Source organism: Diceros bicornis, chromosome 11 (genome assembly GCF_020826845.1).
Source record: "Diceros bicornis minor isolate mBicDic1 chromosome 11, mDicBic1.mat.cur, whole genome shotgun sequence".
NCBI classification, from domain to species: Eukaryota; Metazoa; Chordata; class Mammalia; order Perissodactyla; family Rhinocerotidae; genus Diceros; species Diceros bicornis.
The window spans coordinates 28,861,005-28,881,107 of NC_080750.1; the positions used below are offsets into that span (position 1 = coordinate 28,861,005).

General features: G+C 36.2%; 1 protein-coding gene across 1 annotated transcript in view; it reads right to left on the minus strand.

Moving 5' to 3' along the window:
• Positions 1-18,426, minus strand: part of SLC7A11 (solute carrier family 7 member 11) — a 78,797-nt gene extending 60,371 nt beyond the window's left edge. Inside the window, exons 1-4 of the mRNA XM_058550070.1 lie at positions 17,831-18,426; positions 14,132-14,258; positions 10,462-10,577; positions 3,055-3,180 (exon numbers count right to left, since the gene is read on the minus strand). Coding sequence (XP_058406053.1) covers positions 3,055-3,180; positions 10,462-10,577; positions 14,132-14,258; positions 17,831-18,107 — 646 coding nt within the window. The 5' untranslated portion in view covers positions 18,108-18,426. The remainder of the gene's footprint in view (positions 1-3,054; positions 3,181-10,461; positions 10,578-14,131; positions 14,259-17,830) is intronic.
• Between the last annotated feature and the right edge of the window lie 1,677 nt (positions 18,427-20,103).

Sequence of the window (20,103 nt, forward strand, 5' to 3'; positions counted from 1 at the left end):
CACATTTTTCTCTACTCTGTGAATCATAAAGGGCTTTTTCTTGTAGATCATTTGGATAATTTAAAAAACTAGAAATTCAGATTTACTTCAGTCAGCCAATACTCAAAGTTAAGCATAAAAAAGTGTCTACTTCCCAAGGAAAATACCAAATGAGATTATCCAAATGGGAAATGCGACTTTTTTCAAAATTAGTCTTCACACAAGTAAATGAAAGCGGGATGGGAGGTAGATGATGTATGTGAGACCCCCTCTCTTCACTCAAATCTCAGTTTTTGCCTGGGTTGCCAGACAACAACATATATATCAATATAATATGTGTGAGTTTTGAAACCAAAAATGGAGAATGTTGTTATACACTAAGTGATTTTTCCCACAAAGCATCTAATACCCAAATATTGCTCATTTTTTAAAATGATAGTGAATTCAGAAATGCCTGTTTTACTAAAACATTTCTGTGTCCTCATAGACAGGCAATATAAAGACTGGATCTCAGATAAAAACATTTGTTGAATATTCTTTTATCATGATCTGTGGTCTCCTTGGCCTCAAGGGCCACTATTCTTAAGAGTGTAGCACTGAATAATCAATAAGAGAAACCACACTTTGTAAAGACTAGATCCCAAGCACAGATCCTAAAAAGGGCCATTTTGAGAGTATTACAAAAAAGAGGTGTTTCTAAACTGCAGGAATATTTTGGCTGCATAACAGAGGTCACAGGAAGATGAAAGTCACAATATTCAAAGGAAAGTTTAACAAATCTTCATAAGTGAATATAGAACATACAACTATTTTCAGGATCTGATTAGAGTAGAAATAAATGTACAATCTGTATTAGTAAGGTTTGCTCTTCCTGGAGTTTCAAATTAATATGAAAAATATGTGATTAAGTTAGAGATAAAGAAAATCACCATTTTATAGTAACAGAGTAAATATACCTGCTAACGATGCTCTCCAAAATATAAAAATTTACTTTAAAATGTGGTAATACTCTCAGGGCATTTCTCTATTAGGTGAGATATACGAGAAAGCCTACTCACATTAAGCATTGATATTATAAGAATTAATTAAAGGATCATTCTATTGTAAATGCCAAAAGAAGATCTAAAATGTACATTACAACTCGGCTCTCATGGAATTTGCAACACAGTAACGTTTGGCTGCTTCACCTCACCTCACTTCACACACATACATAAATATGTGGTAAAAATTGACTACAGTCTTACATTACACCAAAAAGAAAAAGAAAGATAAAAACCTTAGTTTTAAGGATAGTATATCATCTTTTGGAACCTAAACTAGAATAAAGTAGGTCAACGACCCAGAGTTTCTAGACTTTCCAAAAATGGAAGAAACTCCTTATAGAAGACTAAAGAGTTAGCCCATAAGAAAAAAAAAAAAGCACTAGCAAAACAGATTTTCCCAACATCTCTTTTTTTTGTGTGAGGAAGATCACCCCTGAGCTAACATCCATGCCAATCCTCCTCTTTTTGCTGAGGAAGACCAGCCCTCAGCTAACATCTAATGCCAATCTTCCTCCTTTTTTTCCTTCTTTCTCCCCAAAGCCCCAGTAGATAGTTGTAGTTGCACATCCTGCTAGCTGCTGTCTGTGGGACACAGCCTCAGCATGGCCAGACAAGCAGTGCGTCGGTGCCAGCCCGGGATCCCAACCTGGGCCGCCAGTAGTGGAGCGCGCACACTTAACCGCTAAGCCACGGGGCCGGCCCCTTGTTTTTTGTTTTTTTATATTTTTTTGATGAGGAGATCAGCCCTGTGCTAACATCTGCCCAAGATTTCTAATGGATCAGATAAAACATGAGCAGGCCAGCTCCGTGGAGGCCAATGTGAATCAGAAGAGCGAGTGTACCGTCTTCTCTTCAATGTAAGCTATACTGTTAAAAATCTTTATTGTGTTTAGTCTGAGTTGGCTGAGGTTGCTGGATTTGATGCAAACGTTTAGCCAGGAGACCTCTAAGATCTCCCACTAGGCTTATTAAATGGACAGCAGCAACTCCCTCTCCCCAGCTACAGAGTGACTGATCTCTTGATATTTGTTATTGTCTAATGCCTCTAGCATCAGCGATGATTTTGCTGAATTTTGGCATTTCTTTTTGCCTTGTGTAACTCTTCTCCTGCAACTTCATTAAATTTCTCTATCAATTCCCTTTCTTGGAACAGACAGTATCAATGTAAACATTAAATACTTCACATGCCCAAGTTATATGTCACTTCTTGACAATTTCATCTCACTTTCCTATTTCCTGTTATCATGTCCATTGCAAATTACATAATTCACCTCAACCACCTTCTCTTCCAACAATTTCCACTAAAGCCAAGCAATTGTATGTGCCTTCCTCCCTAAAACAACTGAAACTCTAAATGACATCACCACCTCAATCATCTCATCTTTTCTTATTAAATAGTCAACTCTATAAGGCAAACACCCCCAGAAAATGGTGTTACATTTCTACAGAAATGCAGATTTTACATTAAAAATAATGTAACAATAAAAATTAAGTTTCTACAACTATTTTTATTGTCAGATAATATTTGGTTTTTAGGACTGCTATACCCATGTCTCACTCCCCTTCGGTCAAGATTCCATTCTCAAGGTAAAAAGAATAATCACCATAGAGGAAAAGAATTACTAATCATCTTTCATTATTTTCCAGATATCTTTTTCTCTTTAATCTTTATTACTACCATTGAACTACTTTAAAGTAAAAATAAGAGGACTTATTTTTTTGTAGTTAAAACTAAAGGCAGATTTTTTTTTTCCACTTGGAGTTTTCACTCCCAGCAGTTTATATGGAGAGAATTCACCGATGCCTTATTTTGTTGCTCAGCGCAGTCTTAATCCTCTTGTTGCCATTCAGCTGTAAATACCAACTCATCCCCAATGTAGCAGCCTTTCAAATCAATTAGATGACAGTATAGAGACTAAGTTCCACAAGCAGAGACTAATTAAGGGATTCTGCTAGTATAAGCAAAAGTTAGTGTTAGAACAGACCAAAAGCAGATTCGCATTTTAAAAAGCATTTACTTTTCAGTTCATACCTTTAATTAGCTGCATAACTCCAGGGACTATAATTATCACAATTGCTGTGAGCTTGCAAAAGGTTAGGAAAATCTGGATCCGGGCGCTCCAGCTGACACTCATGCTGTTGAGGACCATCACTACAGCTGCAAACAAATAGATGAAGTTACAAAAGATGAATCCTCATTGGCATGAAGATGTCTTAGATTGTGGCTACTAAAAGCGCCATCCATGAGCCAGCAGTGTTGGCATTACCTGGAAGCATTTTAGAAATGCAGAATCTCAGGCACAGTCCCAGACCTAATGAATACAAATCTGCATTTCAAAAAGATCTCTAGGTGACTTTTATGCACATTAATGTTTGAGAAGCTTTGATAAAATCTCCAGAGAGTAAGAAGTCATCTCTTGTTATTTGTACACGTCAATAAGAGTGGACAAATACTGTGGTGCTCTGAAAATCATACAAAAATATCTTCTAAGGAAATCTTGGTCATCACAGCTTGCAATCAGATTGCTAAATGTGACTCTTTAGCTTGATGCGGCAGGCAACTCTTTTCTCCTTCAATGATTGCATGCACATTCACCTGCCAGAGTGGAAACATACTCAAGAAGGGATAATACGGTGAGAAGTTGGCTGGGACCTCATTCTTCACCCTCAGGACTAGCCTTAGCCAGCAATTTTTGGATTCCCTCTCCTCTTTCCAATTAGCACACAAAGGAGAGACTTTCAACCTACCCTAAAAGTCAAGGCTTCCAAGATATGTTTTGGGCACTTGATAAAATGTTATAATGATGAATCCGAAGAGTTCCCAGACTAGAAGACATATTGGGTCTGAAGCCAGCAGAATTTCCCTTTCTTAATGATGCTGTCTACAGTTTCCTGAGTAGCATTCAACTATCCACTCTCCCCACCTTGTGGACCATGAGAACCTTGAGAACAGAACAAGCATTATTCATTTCTGTATTGCTAGTATCCAGCTCCATATCTGGCCCAGTTTTGTTCAATAAATAAATGAGCTGGATCCTCAATTTAAAAAAACTACTTTCAGCCAAGGAGGCATGAAATGAATGGTGATACTCTAAGACCCTCCCTCCCACACTCTGTTGGAAAGACTGAGGTTATACTAGACTGTGGAATTCAACTTTATGCTCTTTCCAAAACCTTATGCTTAGTTACCCCCCCCCTCAAAAAAGCTACTTCTACCTGGCATCTGCAATTATTGTCTATAAGCTTTATTTTTTAAAAGGTGTATTCCCCCTAAACAAATAACAAAACTGTATGAAGGTACTTCTCAAGTATAAAATAAAACACAGAATTTTTATAATTCAAGTTACAATGGGAAGTTTTCCATATGTTCAGTAATGAGTTATCTTCAGAGTTTCCAATGCCTGCTATAATCACTAGCTCATTTCAGAATTTAAGAATCAGTGCAAATGTTACCAAAACAGAACACATAATGGCAAAAATTTTAAAATAACCTAGACTCCTAAAGGAAGGCTAATTAAGGTACATATTTTTTAATGGTTTACTATGCAGCCATTTAAAACCATGATGCAGTTAAATATTTATTACATGAAAGGATGTTCATGATATATTACTGACCAATACAGCAAGTTACAGAGAGATGGATAGATGACAGATAGATGGATAGAAAGATGATAGGTAGGTAGGTAGGTAGGTAGATAGGTAGGTAGGTAGATAGATAGATAGATAAAAACACAAAGAGAGAAAGGGAAGGAAAAAATCTGAGTGTTTACCAAACTTCAACAGAAAGGATCTATAAATGATAGAATACTGAAAATTTTTCAATTTTTTAATTTATTTTTCTGCATTATTTTAATAATTTTTATAATGAACATACAGCATTTTTAAGTAAAAAAATCAATAAAGCAATTTTTATTTTTGAAAACAATTTGAAGTTGGGAAAAATAAGGGACCAGTAGATCCCATACAAAGCTAAATAGTTACTAATGAAGAAATGTGTCAAAGGAGTACTGTTCAAAGGGTTACTAATGAAGAAATGTTTCAAAGGAGTAATGATGAGAATGATCAGAAAGGCTGGAGCCGTGAATAAACTACAGAGGAGGCTAAGGGAAATATTTCATCTATGTTTGAAACTATGAAGAAATAAACAGATCCATCATTAATGGCAAAGTGCATTATTTTATCAGAGGAAGGATAAAAAGTAAAAATAATTTTTCTCCCCTGTATAAAGCACTTATATATTGAAAATAATTCAATGCAACCCTGCCCTCATCTTCATCATCCAGCGATTCTTTTCCTTTTTGTATGCAAATGACTCTGTAATAAATGAGTCATCATATGAAAAGGATTATTTTTTTAGTTAAGGGGATTCAGCATTGGCCTGAAAAAAATTGGACTCATGTTCCCACCAACAACAAAAGAGCACTGTTTTCTTTTAAACAGAGCTCCTAAAATGCAAAACAATCTCTATTTCTGAAAGTACTCCACAAAAGAAAAGAGCTATTGTATACAGAAAGGAAGGGAGAAAAAGGCGAAAGAGAAAGAGAAAAAAGAAAAGAAGGAAGGAGGGAGGCAGAGAAGGAAGAAGGAAGGGAAAAAAGGATAGATGAAAAGAGAGCGAGAGGGAGGGAAGGACAGGAAAGTGGGAAGGAAGGGAAGAAGGAAGGGTGGATGGAAGGAAGGAGGAGGGAGGGAAGGAAGGGTAGGAGTGAGGAAACGAGAGGGAAAAGAGAAAGAAACATTCTTATTTTTGGAACCTCTATCTATATATTTGAAAAGAGAAGAGATGGTTTGTTACTTTCACAAAGAATATAAGTACTTAATACCTACTGAAATAGACAAAAGTGAGTATTTGAGATTTTCTTTTATATTTTGTAAAGTTTTCTCAGAAAAAATGGAAGACAAAATCAAATACTATGAATCGATAATTTCACCTTGCTTTCCTCTCAGTCAACTGAAATAAAAATTCTGGTTAAGATTGACTTCTCTCAAAAGTTTCCAAAATCCTGCTTTATCTGAGCATCCAGACATCATATTCATTATTTGGTACACCAAATTCCAGCTGAGAGGTACCTCTATGACTGGAAGGATACAGCTTAACAAGTAACACGGTAACAGTACAGAGGCACTGGGAAGGTCCTCAAGTGGCCAGAACTGCTGTTTCATCATGTGTCTTTACAGAGAAATTGAAGTCTACGTTATGTTGCTTATCTAACGATATTGAAAAGGGATTTGGGATTTACTAAATGCAAGAGCTTTCTGAGTTTCTGAAACAAATAGTATCTACGTTTTTGTATACAATATCTACCCACGTTGTAATAATCAAAAAAAGTCTGAGCAAGCTCTCTGGTCCTAGTTTTACTTCCATTGAATAATAATTGCTAATTTCACACATTAGGAAATACTCATATCAATCTGAGCTTCATTTTTTTTTTGCTTACCTTAAATGTTGCCAAAATGAAAATACAAGGACATACAGTTTTTGCAGTTTCCTAAGAACTGAAACGCAGCCATGAAAGCTATATGTATAAATCCCAGAGATGAGAAATACATATTTGAAGGGAGCAGTATTTGAAGAGAATGTTTAGGGGCACGTTAAGGACTAACACTGTGATTTAATGACTGGCAAGTATTTCTTCCCGCACTTCTGTAATTCAAGTCTGTCTTTGGTTTTGCGGAGCAAGATCACTGAGCCTGTATATATTGGATTTTCTCCCAGGTTCAGGTTCTTCCTGGCTTCTGACTTCTGATTGCTTCATGCTAAACTGATAAAATATATGGATGCTGTATGGACACTACATGGTGAGTTAAAGTGGATCCTTCCACTGTTTTTTGTAACAGCTGCTGAGTTGCCTTTATCTCTTTGTTAGCATTTATTTCCTGGATGCATTAATTTCAGAGAGGATGTATAGCAAATAAAAACCTTTACAAAGCAGAGGACAGTCTGTATCTAGGATCTCACAAGTGGTTATAAAAATGGTAAGCATTAAATAAATGCAAACTGTTATTATATGGCAGACATTGTACAAAGACTTTACATGGATCATGTTATTTAATCCTCATATCTCTATGACATGGTTCATCATTTGCCTTATTTTTCAGATGAACAGCTGAGACTCAGCATATTATTTAACTTGCCTCTGTTCACATAGGTAAGTGTGAAGATAGGAGTGGAGCCTAGGTAAGCTGAGCCCAGAGTCTGCACTTTTACTGCTAGTTCACAGGTAACAATGAGGAAGTAGCGCCAAAGACATAGATGATCTCACCAGCCTACCTCATTCTTTCAAACACCTGAGGGCTCTTCCTCTCTGCTAAGGTTCATGTTTATCTTGGCTGGAATTTCTGGACACTTTGATTCCACATTTTATTTGTCATCCTCTTGTATTTGGTTGTTGTTCCACAGTACTTCTTTATGTCAATACTATGTGTATCTACCTAAGAATTGGTTGTCTTGGTACCTTAGTTATGGTAGGAAAAGAGGAGGTATAGCCAGACTTCAGAAGATTTAAACAGAACCACTCCAGATGCTATACTTGAAATGCTAGCACAGAACTGGTCCTAGATTTTCTTTCGTGTAATTTAATGATGCCAGGAAAACATAGTTTTGAAAAAGAAAATACAGTAATGCATTTGTAAAACTGGCTAATTTTTTTCACAATGCAATAGCATGTGTTATTTTGTCTGCTTCCCTTAATTATTTCCACAGAGTATGAGAAGCATGGCAGGCTCCTTACTCACCTATATAAACTAAACTAGTGAGGACATTGAGACTCAGAGAGGTTTTCAGGGATGGATCTAGGACTAGATCTCACATTTTGAGGAAAGTATTTTTATTATAATATTCTGCCATTCAAGTGTATACTTATAAAAGGTCTGGTTTCAGCAGACCAGAACAAAAGACCAAATATCATTTTCAAGTTGAATGTACGTCAGTGCTTATTGAGGCTACAGGGATAGTGAAGATTCATGGAGTTCTGTAGAAGGTAAAGGGAGTAACATCAGTATTGGGCTAGAGAGAGCGCCAGATGTGAATATATATGATTTCCCAGTTAAACTTCCATGTGCCTGACATGTTTACCAGAATGGACAGGATTTTGGAAAAGCAAAAGCTTTTCATCTTTGTTAATTTGATAGAAATCAAGTAGAGTACTTTAAAAAAAAGTGGGAGGGGGATTAGCATTTAGTAACTTCCCACCCCCCGACCCCCACCGCACTATCATTTCTCAAATGGTTGGTTAACGTTTCACAAAACTTGAAAATCTTTTTTTCTGTGATTTGATTATAACAAGATCCTTCAGGTTTGCCCTTCTTCTACACTTGAACTAGAGATTTCAAACTCCCACAAACTGTTTCCTTCCCCAGGGAATACAGAGAAGCAACTCATGCAATTAGACTCTGCTTTCTACATCTCACTAACCTTCCACCTGTAGCAGGCAGAAAATCACCTACACTCACTTTGAACAATGCAGAATGCGAGAGATTTGCCCCCAGGTACATTTCTCCCTCTCTGTCTCCATCTCCGCCCCCCACCGTTGCTCCATTAAAGCTAAAGTTTTCTCAAAGACAGTTTGACTTTCCCAATTAGGCCACTGATTGACATTACCCATTACCAAACGCTGATTCATAAGAATATCCAGTTTTCTCTTTCAGTGCTTCTGATTATAGGAACACATTTCCTCAGAATCTCAAGCTTGCAAAAGGAACATCAAAATTTGTAAACTAATGTTATAACTAATGGAAAAAATAGAAGGAAGTGTCCAGGTTAATCCAAGAGATACTCAGGCTCTTTGTTAACTATTCTATCACCAATCTCTACTACAGGAGTTTTATAAACGGCCCATACTTAGTTATCCTTACCTATAATTGCTTTAAAATTTTAGGTTGAACGGTTTCCACTTACTCCTCTAAAATACAAATTTTCCCTTTAAAAAGTTTAGTAGAATTGGGATAAATAAGAAGAGGGTCACCTAGACTTATCAAAAGAGTAATATGTTATCATTACCCATCTCATTTCAAGTCCAAGCAGGCAATATTTGTAGATTTGTAAATGTTTACAAAAAATCTACTGAAAGTTTGTTGGTAATAGATTTTAATTACTAACTACAATTGTCAATTTATAGAGCTCTCAAAAATGCTACCCTATCCTTGTCTTTTCGAATATAATAATTGTGGTATAATTCTACCTTAGCCATTTGAGGGATAGGAATGTAATGGGTACAACAATGGCCAATCTCTTAGCGGGACACCAGATTTATCAAGAACTTCCTATGGGCAAGGCATTCTGCTAAAGGCCTTAAAAATCTGACATAATTTCATCTTTCTGCAGCCATTCAAGACAGATTATCTCTTCACAGGTATTTTACCCATAAATAAAACTGACACTTAAAAAGCTTTAATATTTAACTTTAAATCACATAACGAAGAAATTGTGACACTAAGTTTCAATTCTAGGTTGTCTGTCTCCAGAGCCTAAACTATAACCACTAAGCTAAGATGGTTCATCCCACAAAAGCTCATGGTATTAGATCTGAACATCATATTGAGCAAACTGTATTTCATTTACCACTATTTTCCTGCTGCCTGAGAAAACTGAAGACGTATAATCCTCCAAGTTTAACAAGTAGACATTCCATAGACTTCTCTGCTGGAGAAAAATTCTTAGACCCCTTCTCATAAAAATCAGTTAGTCAACAAATATTGTTGTTATTTGTTATTTATAAGTTGTTTGCCATAATATTCAAGAGTTTGGAATCTTGACTCCTATAGGAAGTTAGAGTCATGTTTTGGCTTCATATCACTTATGCAATGTTGTTCATGTTCCTCTTTTTTATTTCCTTTTTAAAAAAAATTCCTAATATCTGTGCCCATTGATAAAAAATGAACAACTTCCTAATTTGAGAAATGTTACTAATGATCAAAATATTGAAGGAAGACTCTTATCATGATCATCAAAGGACAGCTAGAACTATAACACTGCAAGTAACAGCTGCTAACACTATAAAATGTGTGAACACTACAGACACGCCCAACACACAAACATCACTCCATGAGGATGAATTATAATTCAACATGTTATCGCTGAGGAAGGATAATTTCTCATTCAAAAAATCCATAAAATAATTGAATTTTCATCTGTAGAATTCTATCTTTATGTACAATTCAGTTACAGTTTTACTAACAAGGTGGTTTTTGTTTGCCTATTTTAAAAGGTTAACCATCATACCTATTGACCCAATGCAAAACTAGCATGTAGAATAATATCAGGGATCACTCCAAATCCTCCTCCTTTTTTTTTATATTCCAACACAAATCTGCCAAGGAACTGTAAGCAAAAAAACATGATGTGGGGAGCAGTCCCACCATACAAAAAGTCTGAAGAAACTTTACAGCCAATCACTTTTGTGGGTTTTTTTTCTTTCATATTTATACCCATGATACTCACTTATGCCCACAGCTGTAATGAGCTTTATTGCAAGATCAGGAATTTCACAGTGAACAAAAAATGGTTCCAGAATGTAGCGTCCAAATGCCAGAGATATCACAGCAGTGGCTGCAGGGCTAGAAAGAAAATATTTAGGTTCACTACAGGAAAAAAAAAAAGCATCTTCACTAAACTTTTCTACCATGAAGTATTGTTATTCAGCATATGGAACATGTTAAATATGCAAGTCTGTAATTTTCAGGACTCCATATTTTATTAGGTTGTCTTAGACATTCCAAATGAAATATTCCCCATAACTTTGGTGGCTAGTTTTTAAACTTCACATATCCCTGGGAGCACGACTGGGTGCTATCAATTTTTCTCTCCCATATTTGACTCTTTTTTTCCTTAAAAATCTAGTTTATTACTTGAGATCCTGACAGCGCTGGGCCTCACAAGAAGCAGTCTTCTTCTCAATAAATCAATAATTAAACTCTTGCCACAGCATGAATATGTTAACAGTGCAGATCTCACGGGTCAGGGCATGGTCAGGGATGTGTATTATTCTTATTTTTCCAGTACAGACAAAAACTTGAAGAGCCAAGTGATCATTCTCAATTCCACAGAAATACTTAGATGCAAAGTGTAAGCTGAAAAATAACAGTACTCTTGTAATTTTACACAATTGAGAAAACATGCAGGAGACAAGAAAATGAAATAAGTTCAGGTTTATAGCAAGATAGGTAACAAACTATTCTACTTTTATTATTCACATAGTTCTATAAAAAAATTACATATGCCTTTTCAGTTTATATATGTACATATGAATGCATATTCTTTAGATACACGGACAAGTCCATGGAATTACCTAATTTCTCATGCCAGTCTTCCTTTTTAGCTTCTCTTCCTTCTCTTAGTTACCCAACACCCATGCTGGATCCCTAGACCGTCAGAAAACCAACCACCATTATGTTCCAACCTTGGCCTGCTTATATTAGACAGCACCATAAATTTCTTGATTTTCTTCTTTTCCTAGAGACCCTTTCCTCCTCTTCCCAAATAAGACTATTTTTCCCGTTCTCCATCATTTGTAAACTTTTGATGTATAAATTGAAATCGGATCATGTCATGTTAGTGCTTTCAAAACATGTTCAGGATATGCAAAAATCCTTCAGTTAAGGTTCCATCTGGTCTAAGCCTTCCCGTCCTCTTCGCTTTGCTTCTTCTCACTAAAAAGATCTGAATAGCCTTTACCTGGAGGCCCTGCAACTCACTGACAGTTTTTTATACCTCAGATCTTAGCTCAATCTTCCTTTGCCCAAGGAAGCTTCTCCAACACTCTGCTTGGGTTAGATCTCCAGAGAATACTCTCTTACTGAACCTCATGGCTTCCTTTCCCCAGTCGTTATCACAGTAGCAACTTTATATTCACTCATGTGATTTCTTGATTGATAACTATTTCCCTCATTTGACCCTGAGCTCCATGAGTACAAGACTGTGTCCATCTTAATCACCATTTTATCCCCATGTTCAGTATGGTGTCTATCATATAGAAGAAACCCAATAAATATTGAATATATGGTGAATGTGTGACTCAATCTAATGACCCCTGCTATATACTGATGTGTGATATTTCTTTCCTTGAAATCTGTTTTACAGATTAGTTCTTTCAAGAGTGACTTAATCTGAAGTATAGTTTTAATAGTAAGCATTTAGGTACCATGAGTGTTATCAACGGAAGAGAAATGTTATAGTACCTAGGTACTTGTCATCCCTCAAGTCATTCATTACTCTGCCTGTTTGAAAGACCAACCAAGCAATGTGAGTCCATTATTACAAAGAAATGTAAGAGCCTATTAAAAAAGCTTCTAGAATACATCTAGGTAATTTCCTCTGTCAAAACACACACACACATACCATGAAGCAGCTTTCTTGCAATAAAGGTAACATTTGATTAAGGGCTACTTGGGAGCAGGAATTGGGGTTCAATCCACTTTAGATTGCTTTAACTTGCCATTCGCCATTCAGTAGCAGTTCATGGAATGAATAAATGAATGAATGAGCACTGTATCCATGCTACTGCAAATGGAATGATCATGCTCATAATGCCAAGCAATTAGCCAAAGCCATACAACCAATACATGGCTAAAGAGGGATTCAAGTCCAGCTAGATCAGCCTCCAAAGCCCACCATCCTAAATCCTAGGTCAGCACTCTAAATCAGTAGTGTACTCATTTGAATACTGAGTATGTTGTATTCAAAATATTATAACCTTAAACTTTCAGTCACTTATTCAAAAAGAACTTAATATCTGTGACACTCAGGGCACTGAAGTAAGTAGTATCAGGGTTACAAAAAGTGTGAGACCTGGTCGTAAGTGCTGGAAATGCTTGCAGTTCTAACAGGGAAACAGAACACAGACACCTAAAATGTTGAGCAGGAATATAAGTTATCATGTTCAATGTCAAATGAGAAGTGGAGACTGCATTTTTCAGAAGAATTAAGAGAGGAAAGAAATACTATAACCCAGGATGAACAGGAAATTAACTGTGGAAAAGATAAGATTTAAGCTGACTTTTGAAGAGTAAGATTCAGATCATCAGAAAAGAGTGGAAGGCACATCCCAGGCAAATCTGAGATTTTAGAAAAGGAACAAAATACTTCTTTATCATTATTTCATTATAACAAGTTTTAAATAATGCAGAATTGTTTAAAATGAGAACAGACTTAACAAAGTCATAAATACTACTCTGAAGCTTTTTAAGAAAGAGACTCCTAGGACTATAAAAATCATGATTAGTGTTAAGTCAATACTTATTAGCTCCGCATTTGCCACTTAACCACAAATGAAAGGATAAAAGTTCACGTGAGTTTTCAGCTATGTATGTCTGACCAGTTTACAGCAAGAGCAAGTTTCCCTAGTTACATATGTTAAACTCTAATCAGAATGTGCAAGTCATGTTTTATGAAAGCATTTAGCCTTATGGAACTCTGATACGCGAAGCTTCTCATATGACATCACAAGTTTCCCTCAAAGTTGAAGGAAATTTGCTATTCAGAATGACTTAGCATTATTTGGTTTGATTTTATACCAAGATAATCAGGAAGAGGAAGATATTCTCACAACAATAAAATCAAAAAGGATCTTTGCAACTGTAGTTCATTGATTTGTTTAACGTGAGGATGTGAGTCATTCATGTCAAAGTTTTATTTGTTGTAAAGCATAAGACTTGGTGACACACTAAGTTGTTAGCCACAGACGTTTCCTAATCATGAAAATTAAGTGAGGTTAAATGACTTAATGGTATAATCTACAGAAAGGAAAACTCCAGTTCCTAGCATAATATTTAATTTTTTCTGGCCAGTCAAAAGTTATGATTTATCAAGGTGGATTTTGATGCTTCATATCCTTTTAGGTCAATATCTTTCCTATAAAGTCATAGAGAATAACCGAATATTAAAGAAAGGCAAATACTTTACAAGTTTGGCATGGTTGGCGAACTACAGCCAGAGGCAAAACTACATTAAAAACATTAATTGAGGTATTTCATCACAGATTTTATGTAGACATATTTACAACATAGTCACATGACATGTGTATTTCTAATTAGTTAAAAATAATCAAAGTGATTCAAAGAAGGGCATAATGAATAGGTTTATTTTTCCCTAATTTTTCTATCTATGCTCTTACCGTATTATAAGCAGTTCCACCCAGACTCGTACAAAAGCTGGTAAAGGGCCAAAGACTTCCAGAATATATGTATAATGACCACCAGATTTCTTGATAGTTGTTCCCAGTTCAGCATAGGACAAGGCTCCTATGAAATATTTATAATAAAAAGGCACAAAATTAAAATATTACCAAGTCATCCCGCAGTAGAATTTGTATAACAATGTTTATGTTGCGTGAGATGTTACTACACTATTTGGTCTGAATAACATCCTTATTTCAAGACAGATAACGGTCATCTGATAAGAGCACAAATTCCTCTTGTAACTTTCTCATACTTGAGATCTAGTTCATTCTATTCAAACAATGTAATTTTACTTGAAATGGTAAAGACAAACTTCTAACACAATAACATACTGTTAAGAATTTTGAATCTCAAACCTGAGAACAAGAGAAAAAGAGAAGATAGATGTCAATAATTAACCTATTTTTTAGAAGAATATAACTTCACACCAAGACAAGGAATTAATCCAAATTGACCTCATTATAACAAGAATCCTTTTAATAAATTTATTTCTGTGGTACATCAAAATAAACAAGATTTAGCTGTACTTCAAAAACTGTGGACTCTAAGCCTTGCAAGACTTCATTTAATTTGTAAGGTACGTTTTGTTTGTCAACAAAATGAATTTCAACTCAGATATTCTATTTCTAGAAAAGATTTTCTTGGATGTTGTTGAACTGTATACTTCTGGGTGGTTGATGTAAGCATACTTTTAAAAAAGAGCTGCTATAATTTATATCTAAATACATTAGGTAAAATTAATTATAAACCAAATTTTAATATCTAGCAATACAATTCACATGGACTTGAGCAAGTTTGTAACCTCTCAAAACCTCAGTCTCATCCTCTGTAAAATGCAGATCTCAAGTCTCACCCAATAAGGGGATTGTGCATATAAATGTGATAATGAATACCAAGGACAGAATTGGACCTGACACATGGAAAGCACTTCATGAAATATAGTTATACCTATTAATTTGAGCAATTGATTATCAAGAAAATGAAAAATATAATCTTGATATTATATGAAAAGTTCTATCCATAATGCTAAGTACTCAAATGTAACACACAATTTTTGCCTGGGCTACTTCAGAGACTAAGTGTGGGAAATTATTACTAAACAGTAAAGCTTCAGGTAGACTGTCCAACATGAATATAATCTGGATATTCAGTGAAATCTTAGTATCACTTAACGTATTCTTGAACCTAGCACTGTATCAGAGTCACTGGGAAGAATTTTTTATTTAAAAACAAACAGAAAACAGACTCTAAGGCCATATCCCAGAACTACTCTCTAACTAAGAGAGTCCAGACTCTCCAATAGAGGGACCCAAGAAAATCGATTATTTTCAAATTCGCACACATGATTCTAAAGTAACTAGTCTGCAGATTGATATTGGGGGATCACTGAGAGTTTGCCTATTTATAACTAACCGAAGTTGCAATTCACTCTTTGTTGGAAACCAGTCGCCATGTTGGTGGGCTGTACAGAAAAGCATCCAATATAAAATGTTACTAGAAAGAGTTTTAAGTACTTCAGAATTTATTGCCAGGGAATCAATACCCGAACTTGTGATGCTTTGCTGAAACTCCAGAATGGTTGCCCTAGGTTTAAATTGAGTTCTGGAGGAATGAGATTTTCATTGAAACGTCGCAAGCTCCATAATCATTTTACCCAGATGAAAAAAGTTCAAAACAGGATGTAAAAATCCATGCATTAACCCTGGCTTTAAAAAATTGTAAACCACATATATAGATCCTTTCTTCTCAGTCCCAGAGTTCTAGAATTTTAAGAGAAAGGATTGTTTTTCCTTATGATGCTTTTCTTCCTGTTAGGGAGGCACTCAAAAAGCTCCTAGTAACTTAAGTGACAAATGCAATATAACTGTAGATAAGTAGATTAATACAGGAGCACCCTCATTGCAATTAGTAATCAAAGAGTACCAGCTCAAGTGTAGCCTTAGCTAGTCCCTTTAACTTATTTTTCTTGAGCTTCTGCTTGTGATGATATACTTACGCAGAAGTGTGTTTTCATAGTCAAGTCACATCACTTTAGTTAGTTCAATGCTCAGAGCGATCATTTTGTTATATCTGAATAACTTTTTATTGTGTACAAAAATCGAATCACATAGTGGAAGCTGCATGCACACAGGTATGCAGAGTCCAGGAAACTGGTTATGGTTTATCCTATTAGACTTTGATTTATTCTGAATATACCAAGTGTTATAGAAGATTAAAGACTGAGGGTGCACAAAGTTATTTAAGAAGAGCAACAATTAGGTTCCTCTTTGTTTATAAATGTACATGCCAGAACCATATAGAATACCACCAGCTCTCATTAAAAACCTAAAATAATCCCTCTATAGATATTTCTAAACTAAGGCTTTGTTTTAACAAGTTCCATTTAAAAAACGTTCTTTCTAATCATGGAAATTTGAGTTCTCTAACTGAATGACCAAACCAATGCATTAAAACATCACGAGGCCTCTTAAGAAGGAATGTACTGGTAGGTGTAGGACCAAGAGCGAGGACTTGGTCCTAGAGTTAGGACAAAGAGTTAGTACTTTTAAAGAGTAGTGTCTTTTGGAATCAAAACACACTATTTGCCAGAGAGAAGCAAGTATATCTTAGACGTTTACCCCATAGTATAAATAAAATATAATTTTTTTAACCATTCACCAGTTTTTGTTACCTTTACAACTAACTCTGGTAGCTTTCTAGCAATTTGCCCACCTCATGAGAGGGCATTTATTACTGTTTTACTATTAATTATCAAATCAATGAAAGAGATCTAGATTTTGAAGAAAAATTAATAATCACACATCTTCTACCAGTTCTGTTCAGATTAACTCAGTGAACAGGTGGACAAATTATCTGTGCCCCTGGAGACCAAGTGAACTATAAATGAAGAAAACAGATCTGGGCAAGGACAGCAAAATAATACCCAATTCCAGTTTTACAATTTATATTGCAAAAATTTATAGGTATTGGGGAGAGATGAAAGGGTGAAACAATTTGAAATATGCTCAGACCCTAGCAATATTCCCACTTACAACGGGATTCAGTTATGTGCCGTCACACGTCTTTCCATGTCAAGGACCTTGGAAAGAATATTAGGAACTGGCAAGCACAAGAAGTTAAAAAAAAATTAAAAGGAAAAGACCTGCCACCCGTTTGTTTTGCCAATAAAAAGTCAGTAAAACTTCTGTAAACACTCAGTTCTGTGTCTAAATAGGTCACACTGGGTTTCACTTCACAGGTGTTTCATTCAGCGTGTCAGCTGCCAGTATGTATACTGCCAGTATGCCAGTATGCCAAATGTATGCTACTAAGCACAACTGCCCCACACAGAAAGCTTTAATGTATTTTACTGGGTCATCAAAGTTAGCTTTTGCTCTCATCACCACAGGGGAAAGTCAGAAAATAGTATGTCTTACAGGAAAAGAGAGTAGAGCCTGCAGAAAGCAATTTGAGGGAATTCAGGACCCTGCCAACAATGGACACTGTGTTTGGGTAGTTCACATACCTAAACAGAAATTGGAAAATTTGGTGTAGCCTTTGCCATTCATTCACTCCTTAAAAATTACCCTTTGCTTTCCCAGAAAGCAAACTGCCCAGCTCCACAGACACACCCCCAGAGAAGAAGCTGCACTCACCAAACAGTGACAGGACCCCACAGGCTGTCCAGATAATCAGAGACATGCCCACGCTGCCCGTGTTCTGGAGCACGCCCTTAGGAGAGATGAAGATTCCTGCTCCAATGATGGTGCCAATGATGATGGAGATGCCCCTCAGCAAAGTGATTTTCTTCTTCAGCATCACTTTCTCCCGCCCAGGTGGCTCCTTGCTGCCCAGGGAAGGCAGCCTCCCGTTAACGTTCCCTTGCAGGTAACCTCCATTGGAGATGGTGGACACAACAGGCTTTCTGACCATTGTAGTGCCACACGGGGGAAAAATGAAACAGAGGAAAAAAAACCCCGAAACTTTCAACCTTGGTGTCTCTTGGTGTGACTGACCAATCTCTTCCTCTTTGCTTTCAGACTCTCTCTCTCAGGCTTATTGTGTTCACAGGTAAAAACTTAAAGGTGTATTTTCTCCTTCACAGCTGTCTAATAACTCTTCAGAAACACGTGTGTGCTCATGGTGCTCTCCGCTCCTTCACCTCCTCGGACTACCTCTGCTGCGGCCGCTGCTGCCTCCCTATCATTACGGACCAGCCGAGCTTCCTCATGGGCTGGTATTTAAGCTCCTGCCTGTCACACCAACTTACTCCGGCTAAATGATGATGCAAATTCTCCAGGTTTGCATCAGCCACATGAGAAGGCGCCAGCATTACTCAGCTCTTTTTTTTTTTTTCACATTAGCAGCGTGTTGCTCAACTGACCCAAGCTTTTCAGAGAACAAAGCACAGACTTAAAAGGGATCTTAACCCACCAGAAGTAGTAAATTTGGAACAGAACTTCCCAGAGATTTAAAGCAACTCCTAGTGAGGGGCAAAAGCTCTTCACATGAAAAGAAAATGAAAAATGAAGCAGGAAATGATCACTGCATTGTAAAGAGTGTCTTTTTTCTTTAACTTCCGTGTAAAACATCTTACACAACAGTTTTGATAATAGAACGTAACCCAGAGCTGCATTGTTTTTTACAACACAATTTAGATTTCATAATATGTTTGCTGCTTAATTTAATTTTTTTTTATTTTGGGTTTCCTAGCGACACAGTCAAATCTAATATTTACAAAGCTAGAATGATTCTGTATAGCTGCTGTCATGCACATAACAATTGTGAGCCTCACTCAACTTTAACAGATAAAAATTATAATAATAATATGATAATTATAATAAATCAGTCTTTAAAATCACCATCTGACTATGACAAATTTAAAAGTCACAGTGACTCTAGAAAATAGTGATTTTCTCATTAGCAGTAGCTGATCTCCCAAACTAAGTAAAAAGTACATAGTCTTCATCAGCATATTGTTCCTTTAAATTTCAAAAAAAAAATCTAATTTAAAAATTAAGCAATAATTACAATGACATAAAAACATGCATATAGCAAAAGCTTGAAAATGAATAGACAGAATAATAATTGTGGAAGGTGATGCTATTACATATGATTTTTTTCTAAAGTGTAAGAACTATTGTTATATTATGATTATAAATTTAAAATGAATTAGAATTATAAGCTAAAATTAAAATGTTTACTTTGAAACAGTAAAAATGGCAAAGCAAGGGCCGGGCTGGTGGCATAGTGGTTAAGTTTGCCTGCTCCACTTTGGCAGCCAGGGGTTCGCAGGTTCGGATCCTGGGCGCAGACCTACATACCACTTATTAAGCCATGCTGTGGCAGGCGTCCTATATATAAAGTAGAGGAAGATGGGCACAGATGTTAGCCCAGGGCCAATCTTCCTCGGCAAAAAGAGGAGGATTGGCAACAGATGTTAGCTCAGAGCTAATCTTCCTCACCAAAAAAAAAAAAAAAAAAAAGCAAAGCATTTTTAAATCGTACTACCTTTCTTAATCAAGTGTCCATAAAACAAATACCAAAAGAAAAGAAAGCCTACATATCACTTTTGGCTGTGGTTATAGGTGGTTTTGGATTCAGTGAGAAGAACTGAATGTTTTCATTACCCTGAAGCTACATTTACAAACATCATTAAATGTGTTTCTGAATGTCTGAGCAAAAACAACAGACAAAATGCTTGTGTGTGAGAGGTAGGAATGGGGTGGCAGTCAGGATGATACAAGAAAGAAATAGCCACAAGGAAAGTAGCCTGAAGAAAGTCAGAGCCATTTTCTGTTATATTGGCACCTGAGAAAATTATACCACATCAATGCTCTATTATCCAAATAATTGAGGCTACATCATTTCCTTTTTATATTATCTACCCTATCCCTACATAATGTGCTTTGGGTATACCAGCTCAGGG